General features: G+C 35.4%; 5 protein-coding genes across 5 annotated transcripts; 2 read left to right on the top strand and 3 right to left on the bottom strand.

The window, feature by feature from the left end:
- Positions 1-1,425: 1,425 nt before the first annotated feature.
- On the bottom strand, positions 1,426-1,893 carry NDAI0J00450 (uncharacterized protein; the record flags this gene model as incomplete). The annotated part of the gene is made up of 1 exon (XM_003672132.1): positions 1,426-1,893. The coding sequence occupies one exon, from the start codon at positions 1,891-1,893 to the stop codon at positions 1,426-1,428; it is 468 nt and encodes a 155-aa protein (XP_003672180.1).
- A 574-nt stretch (positions 1,894-2,467) lies between these two features.
- NDAI0J00440 (uncharacterized protein) lies at positions 2,468-4,939 on the top strand (the record flags this gene model as incomplete). The annotated part of the gene is made up of 1 exon (XM_003672131.1): positions 2,468-4,939. One exon carries the CDS (start codon positions 2,468-2,470, stop codon positions 4,937-4,939), a length of 2,472 nt encoding a protein of 823 aa, XP_003672179.1.
- A 404-nt stretch (positions 4,940-5,343) lies between these two features.
- Positions 5,344-6,939, top strand: GCD11 (translation initiation factor eIF2 subunit gamma; the record flags this gene model as incomplete). Its single annotated transcript, XM_003672130.1, has 1 exon — positions 5,344-6,939. The coding sequence occupies one exon, from the start codon at positions 5,344-5,346 to the stop codon at positions 6,937-6,939; it is 1,596 nt and encodes a 531-aa protein (XP_003672178.1).
- A 445-nt stretch (positions 6,940-7,384) lies between these two features.
- SGV1 (cyclin-dependent serine/threonine protein kinase SGV1) lies at positions 7,385-9,679 on the bottom strand (the record flags this gene model as incomplete). The annotated part of the gene is made up of 1 exon (XM_003672129.1): positions 7,385-9,679. One exon carries the CDS (start codon positions 9,677-9,679, stop codon positions 7,385-7,387), a length of 2,295 nt encoding a protein of 764 aa, XP_003672177.1.
- Positions 9,680-10,141: 462 nt separating this feature from the next.
- On the bottom strand, positions 10,142-11,887 carry ORC4 (origin recognition complex subunit 4; the record flags this gene model as incomplete). Its single annotated transcript, XM_003672128.1, has 1 exon — positions 10,142-11,887. One exon carries the CDS (start codon positions 11,885-11,887, stop codon positions 10,142-10,144), a length of 1,746 nt encoding a protein of 581 aa, XP_003672176.1.
- Between the last annotated feature and the right edge of the window lie 1,664 nt (positions 11,888-13,551).

Genomic DNA, 13,551 nt, shown 5'->3' with positions numbered 1-13,551 from the left:
TTCAAAGGAGAGAAGACTCAAGTTCTGAGGTAAAGTTATAGTTTATAGAATTAAGATGGAAGGAATAGTTATCATTAAATATTTGGGCTAGGTGTGAACAACAACCCATCATCAACATGTTACTAGTGGGGTATAGACATCTACACAGGGATAATCACACTGGGGGGTTCACAAGTACTACTTAGGTGTAAAGACTATTGTAACGATTATTGAACCAGGTAGATTACAGACTGCTGTATAAGATTGTGGTCGCCAGGTGATTAGTAAAGTACCGTGTGTTGGAACCCCTGTGGTATTCATAGTTATCAAATGGATCCTTTCATTAACTCAAAAAGATTATACCTTCTCCTCTCAATATGATAGCTGTTATTATTGACTATTTCTGCCCAGAATCGGAACTCTTTCACCTTAGTAAGGAGGTTACGGGTAGAAATAATTTTCTAGTTCTACCCTTTTTTGGTACTTTCTACCCTGGTTTCTACCCTACTTCAAAAATTTCTAGCCAACCCCTAGCCCTACCCTAAGGGTTTTTGTGCGGGGTTTCTTTTCTATTTTTGTTTTCTGGCACCCAGCTCAGAACCGATTTGTCTTGAGCGTCTACTTTTAGCCTAAATTTTGAGCAACTAAAATGGGATCTGCCCTACCCCCCTGGCCAAACCCAAAATGTCCCAGTGCCTTACCAAAAAAACTCCGGCTCATTTTGCGAGACTAGCACGCCCTACATTTTCAAATTTGTGTCACAAAGTGTAATAACGTTGATGCAGAAATTTTAAAAGCTTTAAATTGCAGCGACATAAAGTATTGTTAATAAGTCGGATTTTATTTCCATTCCTTTTTCACATATTACAACACCTCAAACCTGATCCATTTTCAAATTTTAAAAGTAAGTTTTTTTTTCCCATTTCATCAATCCAATCTATCAAGATGTACCATTTAATAGAAACCAAATTAATTCTCATCGATAGTATTCCACGAAATAATGACATTAAACGGATACTTTTACTTGAGAGGGATTACCTGAGATTACAGATTGTAGTGGTCAAATCACATATTGGACAATCAATGCAGACATACCTGTACTTCCCCAAGACGTTATTGATATATTTATATTTCATAAACACTTCGTGTTAGTTTTAGGTACGTCTTCGCACTTTCAAGATTTCCCACCAGGGCCACTATTGACATTACTAAGTAAATATGATCCAATCTATATGGCTCTATTATAAATCCTGTTGCCATAGGAGGAATATAGCCGAGGTATATGATTGATAAACTCCAAAAACGGTCTACCTTTGGCTAGATGTGAACTTCGAGTGGTTGAACATCGCCTCTTGCGATAGAATCCTTCTTTCAACGTTTCTTTTAAAAAAATAAAAAAACAACTGGGTTTTCTGGTCGCACGCCACATAAGCTCTTCCAAAATTTCTAACTTATCCTGAATTTTTGGTTAAGCTCCCTTAGATTATGCCTGATGTCCACGTAGATTTTTATGTGGGTTTCACATTCAGGTAGAGTAATTGGAAGTGGTGAAGGTGCACGTTTTCTGAGAAGGGTTAGACACTTGACTTCATTATTATTCAATATGTATTTCAATATAATGACCAGGTTTCTGGTATGGCTGCTCACAAAAGTCTGCTTGAATATTTGGGTTATGAAGTGATGGTAGCGTGAAGACGTACCTAAAACTAACACGAAGTGTTGATAAAATATAAATATATCAATAAAGTCTTGGGAAAGTATAGGTACGTCTTCATTGATTGTCCAGTGTTTAATTTGTCCGTAACGATCTGTAGTTTCAGGATAATACCTATCGACTAGGAAAATCCGTTTAATTTCATTATTACGTGGAATTCTATCGACTAGAATTAGCTGAGTTTCTACAAGCTGGGTCATTTCGATCGACTGGATTGATAAAATGAAAAAAAACACACTTACTTTTAAAATCTGGAATAGAGTCAGATTGTAAAGTCATGGAACTATGTAGGCTTATAGAAAATCAAGATTATATCTAATTTTTTTTTGTTACTGCCTATTTTAATAATATGTGATTCGTTATGGCTCGCATATAATTTACAAAAGTATTTAAATGTTAATTCTTCTTTCCACTTTCAATCTATAATGCTATACCTTTATATCCAAGTATAATTTAGCGACATATTTAATTAACGTTACTGGAAAACCTTCTTCTATTGCCGTGGGGGAGGACACCGGCTCCGGGAGCGGCGTATTTAGTCATAATAAGAGCAAATGTGTCTCATGGGTATAATATAGGCAGGAGTATTGATAAGCTTGAATTCGAAGAACTAATAGAGTAAACGATCATTTATTAATATAATATACTCTGTTCTCGTCAAAATTAAGGTCTTCTTATTAATAGAATATGTAAGTGTATTTGCTTTTTAAGTTGATACTTCTGCAAAACATAGTCAAATACAATTCAAAATTTGGCATAGCTGGGCTTGAAAAAATGGATTCTAAACGATCTGAGCACAAAATAGAGAGCAAAACAAAATCAGAAACCAAATCTTCAGGAAGAAGAAAATATGCTTGTGTGGAATGTAGGCAACAAAAATCAAAATGTGATGCACATGAAACAATGCCCAATCCATGTTCTAAATGTGCCAAAAAGCGTGTACCATGTGTATTGAAAAAAGATTTCAGAAGAACTTACAAACGTGCCAGGAATGAAGCTATCGAGAAAAGGTTTAGAGAATTGACTGATAGTTTAAGTTCATTGAGTTCTAAAGACATATTGAAACGACTGGAAGAAGAAAGAGATATATTGTTAGAACAGAATGGTTCATCATTTGGTTCCAATGAGAGGAAGACAAATACCCGCTTTACTAATTCAACTCCGATTATACTACCATCACCAGGAACAATGAGTGAATCACAATTACATTGTTCTCCAAAGACATTAGGTGACATATATATGTCAAGTAAAGACATTGCAGAATTATTTCAAGAATATGCGACACATTATCATCAATTTTTGCCAGTTGTAGACTTGACTAAAGGAGCTGAAAGAATCTATACATTATCACCCTGTTTATTTTGGGTAATTTTACTTACTGCACTTCGAAGAAAATTTGGTGCTTCTGAATTAATGTCAAGATTGTCTATTCTGGTCAAATCAATCCTTGCAGAAATTACCATTTCACCTATTATTAGATATACACCCACTGATAAAGATGAACCCATTTTAAATATAGCGTCCGTTTATTCTGTGCAAGCGTTTCTGCTGTACACATTCTGGCCACCATTAGCGTCGTCATTAAGTGCAGACACCTCTTGGAATACTATTGGTACTGCCATGTTTCAAGCTTTGCGAGTTGGCCTAAATTCTGCCGAGTACTCAACAGAATATGTGTCAGCTAATTCTGAATTAATCCACGAACAAATTAGAACGTGGATCTGTTGTAATATAGTCTCTCAAATTGTCGCATCATCATTTGGATTTCCAGCTTACGTTTCATTCGATCATTCTGTATTGAACTCTGCTAAGGATTCAAATTTACCGAATCCATTAAAACATATGATCCGAATTGTTTATTTCGAAAACCAAATTACAAATACTTTGAATTCCACTCCAACTAGTTCCACTGGGTTAGTTAATCCTGAAGAGAAACAGCCACTGATACAAGTATTAAATCAACAACTAAATCATTTAGAATATATCTTGAAAGAGGATAACTTCGATGATATTAGAAAATTTGAACTATTAGTAGCAAAAGTTCATCTTTTAACTTATTACTTTACAGACGGTTCCTCGACACATCATAAGAATGATAATGATCTTCGATCATTATCCATCACTGAAATTGAAGCTAACTTTGAAATTAAAAGAGGGTTAGTAAAAGTTTATAACGCGGCTATTGAATTGTTATTTCATACCAATGAAATGTGGAAACGGAATCCCGGTATTGTTAAATATTTCCCCGGAGTGTTTGTGTTAAATATATGGCAATCTGCTTGTATTATTAGTAAATTGATTTATTCATCTTTGATGCCAGTTTTGGACATTGAAAAGGGTAAGAAAGCTTACCAAGATGCCGTTACTTTAACATTGAATGCCTCCATTTTGAAACACGATATGGCTTATAGATTTTCTGGTATCATGAGAAGCATTTGGAATTTGTTTGCCAATATGTTTGAAGATTGGCAAAAGGATAAAGAAACTACAGAAGATAAAATTGCAAATGATTTTAATTTAGGTATTACTGTAAAATCAAGAATGTCTGTGAGTGTCTTTTTTGATTGTTTGTATATATTAAAGGAAAAATCAGGTATGGCAAAACTGAAAAGAGATGCACAAAGCACTGAACAATATGGTGAACAAGGAAGCAGTGGTGAGATTACTAGTTATGGTGGTGATATTCATTCAAGAAGATTGTCAGATAATGCAACTCCAGAAGAAAAGGCAAGACAAATAATCAAAACGATTCCATTAGATCCACATCCAATCAATCCGGGGAACTCTAGGGAGACAAGTAGATTAACGACACCAAATAGTCCATCTTCATCTGATGTGTTATCGCTTCGAGGGATATTAAATAAACCCTCACCCAAAGATACTGAGTTTATACTACCTAACACGAATGTGCTTTCATTATTCTCAAATAATAATGAGGTGAAAGTAGGCTCCATTGATGATACTGTGGCAAACGCTAGCTTATCAAAAGGAACGTTCCAATCTTCAGGTACAACAGACCCGTTAAGACACGAAAACGGCACGCAATTACCACCAATATTGCAAAATAATGTTTTACCAGTGCCTATAAATGCTCAAGTGCAACCTAATGCAATCGGAAATAGTGAGCTGATAGAGAATCCTATTACAACATCGATGATGGATTCTTGGGACAATTGGGAATCAGAAAGTGTCTGGAAAGACGTTGATCTCTTGATGAATGAATTTGCATTTAATCCTACTATGTAGGAACACGTAATATGTGCTGGGATAGAAATAACTTTAGATAGACACTAATAGAAATAGTATAAACTCATAAAATAACTTCTTTTCCCCTGTATATTCGATGTTTTCGGATAGTTTACCATCGCTTTCATCTGTCACTTCACAAAGCCAATATCGTATGCGGTGTATGGGTCTGAAGTCTACCCTCCAGTCACGTGACTATAAATTCCTCATGTTTTTGAAAATTTTTCCCGAACAATAAAACACTTTCTTTTTTGATGCACAATTACTTGAAAGCAAAGTGGTATAACGATCTATATCCAAAGAAGAGTCAAGAAGACAGATTTATTTAGGTGATTCATCTTCAATAGTTTTATTTTTGCATAAATTCCTTATCGGACGAAACTAATAACCATTAACCTGGGAAAATGACTGATTTACAAGATCGCGAACCAAGCATTATAATCAACGGTAACTTAAATCCTGAAGAAGAAGATACCTACGAAGGAACCGTTGTCGATGAGCAAGAAGAACAATATGAACATGAACAACATGGGGAAGAAGGTGTTGAAGAAGAAAAACCAAAGAAGAAGGTGGCATTCACTGGGTTAGAAGAAGATGAAGAAGAACAAAGAAAACGTGAATTCGAAGAAGGTGGCGGGTTACCTGAACAACCTGAAAACCCTGATTTTTCTCAACTAAATCCATTATCTGCAGAAATCATCAACAGACAAGCAACTATTAATATCGGTACCATTGGTCATGTCGCACACGGTAAATCTACTGTCGTTAGAGCCATTTCAGGTGTTCAAACCGTTCGTTTCAAAGACGAATTGGAACGTAATATTACTATTAAATTGGGTTACGCCAATGCCAAGATTTATAAATGTCAAAATCCTGAATGTCCGGAACCAGATTGTTATAGATCTTTTAAATCTGATAAGGAAATCTCACCTAAATGTCAAAGACCAGGTTGTGAAGGTCGTTATAAATTAGTACGTCACGTTTCATTCGTCGATTGTCCAGGTCACGATATCTTAATGAGTACTATGTTGTCAGGTGCAGCAGTCATGGACGCCGCTTTACTATTAATCGCCGGTAATGAATCTTGTCCACAACCACAAACTTCAGAACATTTAGCAGCTATTGAAATTATGAAATTGAAACATGTTATCATTTTACAAAATAAAGTCGATTTAATGCGTGAAGAAAGTGCATTAGAACATGAAAAATCCATTTTGAAATTTATCAGAGGTACCATTGCTGATGGTGCTCCAATTGTCCCTATCTCGGCGCAACTTAAATATAATATTGACGCCGTTAATGAATTCATCGTTAAGACTATTCCAGTCCCACCAAGAGATTTTATGGTCTCTCCACGTTTGATCGTTATTCGTTCCTTCGATGTTAACAAACCAGGTGCAGAAATCGATGATTTAAAGGGTGGTGTCGCAGGTGGTTCTATCTTAAACGGTGTCTTCAAATTAGGTGATGAAATTGAAATTAGACCAGGTATCGTTACTAAAGATGATAAGGGTAAAATTTTATGTAAACCAATTTTCTCAAATATTGTCTCATTATTTGCAGAGCAAAATGATTTGAAATTTGCCGTTCCAGGTGGTCTTATTGGTGTTGGTACAAAAGTGGATCCAACTTTATGTAGGGCAGATCGTCTTGTCGGTCAAGTCGTTGGTGCAAAGGGTCATTTACCAAGCATTTATACAGATATTGAAATTAATTATTTCTTACTGCGTCGTTTGTTAGGTGTTAAGACGGATGGTCAAAAACAAGCTAAGGTCAGAAAATTAGAAGCAAACGAAGTGTTAATGGTTAACATCGGATCTACAGCTACTGGTGCTCGTGTTGTTGCTGTCAAAGCTGATATGGCAAGATTACAACTTACATCTCCAGCTTGTACAGAAGTGAATGAAAAGATTGCCTTATCTAGACGTATCGAAAAGCATTGGCGTCTGATCGGTTGGGCCACTATCAAAAAGGGTACTACTCTAGAACCGGTGGCTTAATCCATTTTAATGAATGCTATAATTTCTGCAAAAAAATACATAACAAAAAGAAAACAAAACTGTAATCAAGATACGACAAACGTTTGCAATGTTTCCTCTGTCATTATATATAGATAAATACTAGTCTTGTAACATATATAATAAAACGCTCACATAAAATAAAAGGGATTAGAACATATAACATTTCTACATATGTAGTGGAACTTGCTTCTTGGTGGATGATACATTGGAAATCAATGGTGAGCATTCTTCCTTAGCATGAGGTTTATATTTTAATAAAAAATCCGTTACAATTAGTTATGCAAGTCGATACTGCTAAATAAACAATTATACATTTCTGACTTATCAGAAACTAACTAATGAAATTTTCTTTCAATGATTTATTATGCATGTTTATTATTAATGTGACTTATGAAAATTAAATACATATGGTATTTACTTATATTCAATATAGGTCCGCAATATCTTCATTTCCAGAATCATCTTCTATATACTTCGGGTGAATTCCTTGATTATTGTTGGTGTTGTGTTTCCTTGTGCTACTATTGTCTCCTGCCTGTTTTTTAGTGTTTGCCCAACCATAATTTGGATTTTGCTGCTGTGGTGGTGGAGGTTGTATATGATATCCGTTCTTATGCGATGAAGGCGCCTGGTCGTTGTTATTGTATTGCCTTGAATTCCTTCTCTGTTGTTGTCTTGCTTCATACTGTTCACTAACACCAATTCTACTGAAAAGAGAGCCCCCATTATCCTTGGAGGGAGCATGCTTTTCCTCCCTTGAAATGTCCTGCTTTTTATGTGGTGGTGACTCTATTTTTAAACTGTTTGCAGAAGTGCCTGAATATCTGGATATTGGTCCCCTTGGTGGTATTCTCGCTGGTCCAGTTGGGGGCTGAGGTTTCTTTTGTGCCGATATTGTATTATTGAAGTTTGGCACCGCATTATATCGACTATTTATTTGTAGAGCAGGTGGTTTTTGTGGTAGTCCTCTTCCTGAAGGAGAAGCTAGATGAGGATGAGGTCTAACATTGGCTGGTCTGCTTGGTAGTCCATAGTTATTATTCTTATCATTACTGTATGAACGTTTTCTTGGCAATTCCGCACTAGTATTACTACTATGTTGAAAATAAGAACCTTGCGTGCTACGTGTATTTTCATTATGATGGGAGGGATTGATATAATTATTTCGATAATCTTGATTGGGTCTTTGGTTGATTTTATTTTGAGAATAACGTGAGGGACCTAGTCTGGAACCTGTTGGCATAGGAGGTTTATATTCCATCTCTGTTGAAGGTTTTGGCGGTAATTCTGCTTTAGATTGTTTGGGTCCTGGACCTGTTGGTATTTGTTTCCTTTCCAAAACAGACCCATTATGTGCTACTGAAACTCTTGTTGATGACGGATTAGATTTTTCCACTAGATGACCTTGAGGAGCTGAAGGTGCCTTTAACGACATTGCTTGATGCATTTCTTCTTTATACCGTTTAATATCTGCTTCATGGCTTTCCTCACAAGGTAAACTTAATTGTCCAGAAGGTAATGGTTCTTCCTTGAAAAAGGGATGCCTAACAGCAGACATTGCTGTCAATCTTTTATAAGGATCTAATGCTAATAGTTGTCTTAAGAAGTCTAATCCGGTCTTATCTAGCCATTTACCGAACCTTTCTTCTAATGTACTCTTATAAGTTGTCTTTGTTAATTCCGCACCTGGTAAGTATTTAGCTAGTTTCCAATCTTCCTCCGTTGGGGTACCCAATAGTTTGAATATAACATGCCCCTGATCAATATCGGTAGAACCTTGAAGTATAGGTTTCTTTTCAAACAATTCCGCGAAAACACAACCAACTCCCCAAATATCGACTGCTGTAGTATAATGTTTATCGCCTAATACTAATTCTGGAGCTCTATACCATCTCGTCACAACGACTGACGTATATTTGGCACCAGACCCGGCGCCACCTGGATATTTCAAATTTGGAGGTGAACCGTAATAAACTCTTGCTAAACCAAAATCTGCTAATTTTATTATACCTTTATGATCTATAAGAATATTTGCAGCTTTAATATCTCTATGCATGAATTTTTGACAATGAATATAATTCACCCCTTCTAATAATTGTAGCATCATATTTTTAATATCTTTCATTTCCAAGTTTACTCTTGGGTTATGTAATATACCTGATAGATCAGAAACCATGTATGGGAGAATCATATAAAAGAATTTGGGGTCATTCTGACTTGATGGTGATTCTTTTTTGTTGTTTTTAGACGATAATGAAGAGGAGGAGGAAGATGACGATGAATCAGGTGGATAATCATAGACCATTTCTAATAGTTTCAATATGTTTTTGTGATTCAGTTTTTTAAGTATTGTAATCTCACGTTGAGCTGTGATAGGGAAAAGATCCTTTTCAACATTAACTAATATTCTCTTCATGGCAACTTGTCTCTGAGTGGCTAAATGGATACCTTTATAAACTTCACCAAATGTCCCTCGACCTAGTTTCTTATCTTCTCTATAATTGTTAGCAAAAGTGGTACAACCATAAACTTTCTCATTAGGCCTTGCTTTCAATTCTATAAATGTGAGGCCTGTTTTAGGATCAGTTTGAACTACAGGAGTTTGTTTGACTTTACCAATCTTATATTTGAACTCAGATGAATAAGAAGCATTGGCATGACTTATTGGGGACTTCATTTCTTCCGTATTTACCGATATGTCAGTCTTAGAATCAGCCATAGTAAAGTATGTATATAATAAGGCTGGACTTTTTAGGATTGATGCTAGGATAAACCACGGTATTTGGTAAATTGTCTCAAAAAATGCTCTGCAAACGGAATAGAAGAAATAAATTCATATGCACACTAGACACAGGAAACACAATGAAAATAAAGGTATTCTTCTCTCTCAGAATATCTTGGTTCTTGTTTTAGTTGTACAAGCGATGTTCAGTCATATTAAGAGTTACTTTACTTATTCTTTTAAATTTGAATGTATTTTTCTAAAAAGTGAAATTTTCAATGGCGCCGTATAAAGCGATCAAATTTCAATTGAGAAGAGGAAATCCACTTGATGATGGCGATGATGATGATGATTATGATGATGTTTGGATGAGTTAATGCTGGATGATTGATGGTTTTTATTGGTACTATATTAATGTTTCTCATGTGACCATTACGGTTTCTTTCTTTTTCGGCCTCCTTACAACTGTGTCCAGGAGTAATACATAGATGAACGAGGAACAATTCTTCTCAATTCTTGTAGATCTATTTGAACTTGAAATTTCCTCAAATCAAACGGTATAACTGTGGTTCCCTGTAAGTTGTTGTAATTGGCATTCGCAACTGATGTGGCGGATTCCTTCAGTCCGGTAGCACCAGCTTCTGTCAATAATTTCATGTTAGCTAATGATTCCCAAACGTTTCGAACATCTTGCTTATTCCATTGTTTTATGGTGTTATCTACTATACGTTTTGTTGGAGATGAATTTACAGAAGCAGCACCACCTGGTGTAGAAGCCACCGTGGGGATTCTTGCATTCATCGATTTTATCATGGCTTCATATTCAGAATAACAAAGGTTGTAATTGAAAAGACTAGGCTTCTTCTTTGATGACACCCTTGCAGCAGATAATAATATGGCCAATTCTAAATCCGATAATGATTGTACCATAGAGGTTAAACTATCTTCTAATTGGTTGGTATTATATTCCACTATCCCTTTGCATGATATCATGGAATCCTTCAATGATTGCAAGGATGTTGATCTAGAAATAATTGGAATAATGGCATTTTTCAGATAATCTAAGGACATAAAAGTCTCATAATTAGTTTTCAAAGCATGAAACAATTTAGAGCTTTCATTTTGTAGTTCATACGAAATTAAATTATTCCATTCCGTTTCCAAATCTTTATCAAACCCCAAACCAGAAGTATTATTATCGTCGTTCAACGTAAGCATATGTTCTGTATTCTTCCTGAAGTCATTCATATTTTGGAACTGAGGCATGTATATGATACGTTGTGAAAATCTACTCTTCACTCTTTTCTCAAGATATTCTAATATATTTAGTTTAGTGGTGGATCCAAATATACAAACAGGTACTCTTGCATGTTCTACCATATCGAAAAGATTATATAATAAAGTTTGACGTACTGGTCCAGCGAACGTATCAATTTCGTCGAAGATGAAAACCACCGTAATCTTATTATCATCACCTTTTCTAGTTTTATCATCCGTACTCACATCTGAAATACTTGCTGAATCTAATAATCTAAGAATTCTTTCAAAGACTTCAGTGTTTGAACCACCACTTATACTTACTTTCTTATCTGATGGTCTTTTCCCATGAATCTTCTCCAATTGTTTTTCCAATTGAATAGCAATAGAATTAATGGCAGTCAATTCAGAATGAATGAATCCATTCAATCTGATGGTAATGAACTGCTGATCATAATTTTGAGATAACAGATTCAATTCGTAGTTTAATAGGAAGGATTTAAAGCTTTTCCTTGGTCCAACAAGAATTGCTGAATTACTTTCCTTTTGAATAACGGATTGTCTTAGGATTCGATCAATCTCTTGTTGGACATTGTTTAAGAATGGATATACCGTGATTTGCTCCACAGGTAAGGTCTGATAAATGTGTGATAAAAGATGCTTTTTGAAATTAGCGAACTGTAGGTCAATTAGAGTTTTCTTTATGGGTCTCTCTGTTGGTGATTCCGCACCTTGTAATAATGTCTTTTCGGTTAATAATCTGACCTTCTTATAAGGACTCTGAATTTTCCTCTTTCTTGGTGAATTCTTCGATGGAGTAGCTGGCTCCAATGGTCTCTTGATGGGTACCAATTTGACATTACTTAAGACATTGTTATCCCTTGATATTTCATTATTTTGTACTGCATTAGCTGAGTTAAAAATGTTTTTGGATTCAGTTGCTGTCATTGTGCTTTTCTTGTTCGATTGGTAATGGATTTATCTAGCTTGCTAGATGGTTCGCAATATACGTTGTAACTTTTGATGAATACGATTCGACTTGGGCCTTTCCAAATTCCTCTTAATAAATCTGCGTTCTCTCTTCACTAATTTCTTTGAATGGAGTAGTATTCTTTACGTGATCTCGGACTCTTTTTATGTTCTTTGATGAGTCTTTGATTGATATTTAATTTTCCAAAATATTAACTTTAGAACGAAAAAAATTGTGCTTCACCAATATCTTAAAAGGGCCAGAACAGAAAAACTTCGTTCTTGTCGGTGTGGTTCTAAAATGTGTGTAGATGTTTTTAGTATTAATTCATATTTTTGTTATCGATGTTTTATTTATTTTTCATTCAAGGATTTTTCCACTAATGACAGCAATTTCCAACAGGTCTATCAAGAATGCTGGCAAGTATGGGGTTCTATGGAAACAAGGCCAGAAAGAGATAATCAAGATTGTTTTTATTACATACATAATGATGGAGTAATAGTTTTGAGGTCATCGTTGACGCTAAATAAATGCAACTTTACCATCAAGCTTGTATCTATCCACTCCTAAATGATAATCAAATTGTAAAAAAATACTGTATGCATATATTTCAGTAAATTATTTAGTGATATGCTGCCACTTTGCTCTGTCTGACTCTATTGAAAAAGGCTCTATGACAAGTTCAAGATAAAATATGCCACACATCAATCCTAGCGTTGTACTCTTACTTAGAAACTCTTACCAGGAACATGATATAGCGTGGACAAGAAGGAAGAAGGGAAAACGAATACGATAACTTTATCAGACAACTTATCTGGACTATCACTTTACCCTAACAGTATCACCATCATTAGTCTCGAACGTTTCTCAAAGGATATGGTTCCTCTAACTGATAAACAAACGATAGGCAGATAAGAACATAAACTTTTACCGTGTCGCAAGACGCTTCTTCCCTTCAGCAAAAACATACGATCCTAGGGTACCATATCTCTTGCTATAACGAATATATTATATCTGAGTACCCAGTCTTAGTTTGAGGACCTCTTACCATAAAACTTTGACCAGGATGTTTTGCATCAACACATCCAGGGGTTTCATATAGCTACGTTGAGGAGTATGGGTTGACAACCCAACTACTTGTGAGAAGAGGATACTTTTTTAGTTTTTTCCTCCAGCAATATGTTCGAGTGAAAACTACACCCAGGAGTACTAGAGTCAATCGATTGAGAGGTGTATTGTGTGCTTCAGAGCAGTGCATTACTGATGATTGCTCAAATTAATATATTCGTGTAATCTAATCATATTGTTTTTCAATCCACATATTAGATGCTGAATATGGGAGAGAGTGGTGTCAGGTCAATTACTGTATTAGCAATATTTTGGATACAGCTTCAACAAAAGCGAACAAGCAATGAAAAATAACTACAACTATCAGGAAAAAACGAACTCAAATACTTCTCAGGGGTTGGTGTTACGTGAAAAGGCAGCTAAGAATATGGTTCTACGCATATATACCCAGTTGAAACGGAAGATACCATTTTGCAAAAAACCAGTCAAGTACTGGATTCTTGATGAGCCCTAACTCCTTTAAAGTTTGTCCTTACGAGCTAGGTTTCATTATTTAAAATACGATGTTGTTCGA

This window comes from Naumovozyma dairenensis, chromosome 10, assembly GCF_000227115.2.
Source record: "Naumovozyma dairenensis CBS 421 chromosome 10, complete genome".
Taxonomy (NCBI): Eukaryota; Fungi; Ascomycota; class Saccharomycetes; order Saccharomycetales; family Saccharomycetaceae; genus Naumovozyma; species Naumovozyma dairenensis.
This window is presented reverse-complemented; position numbering and strand designations above follow the sequence as displayed.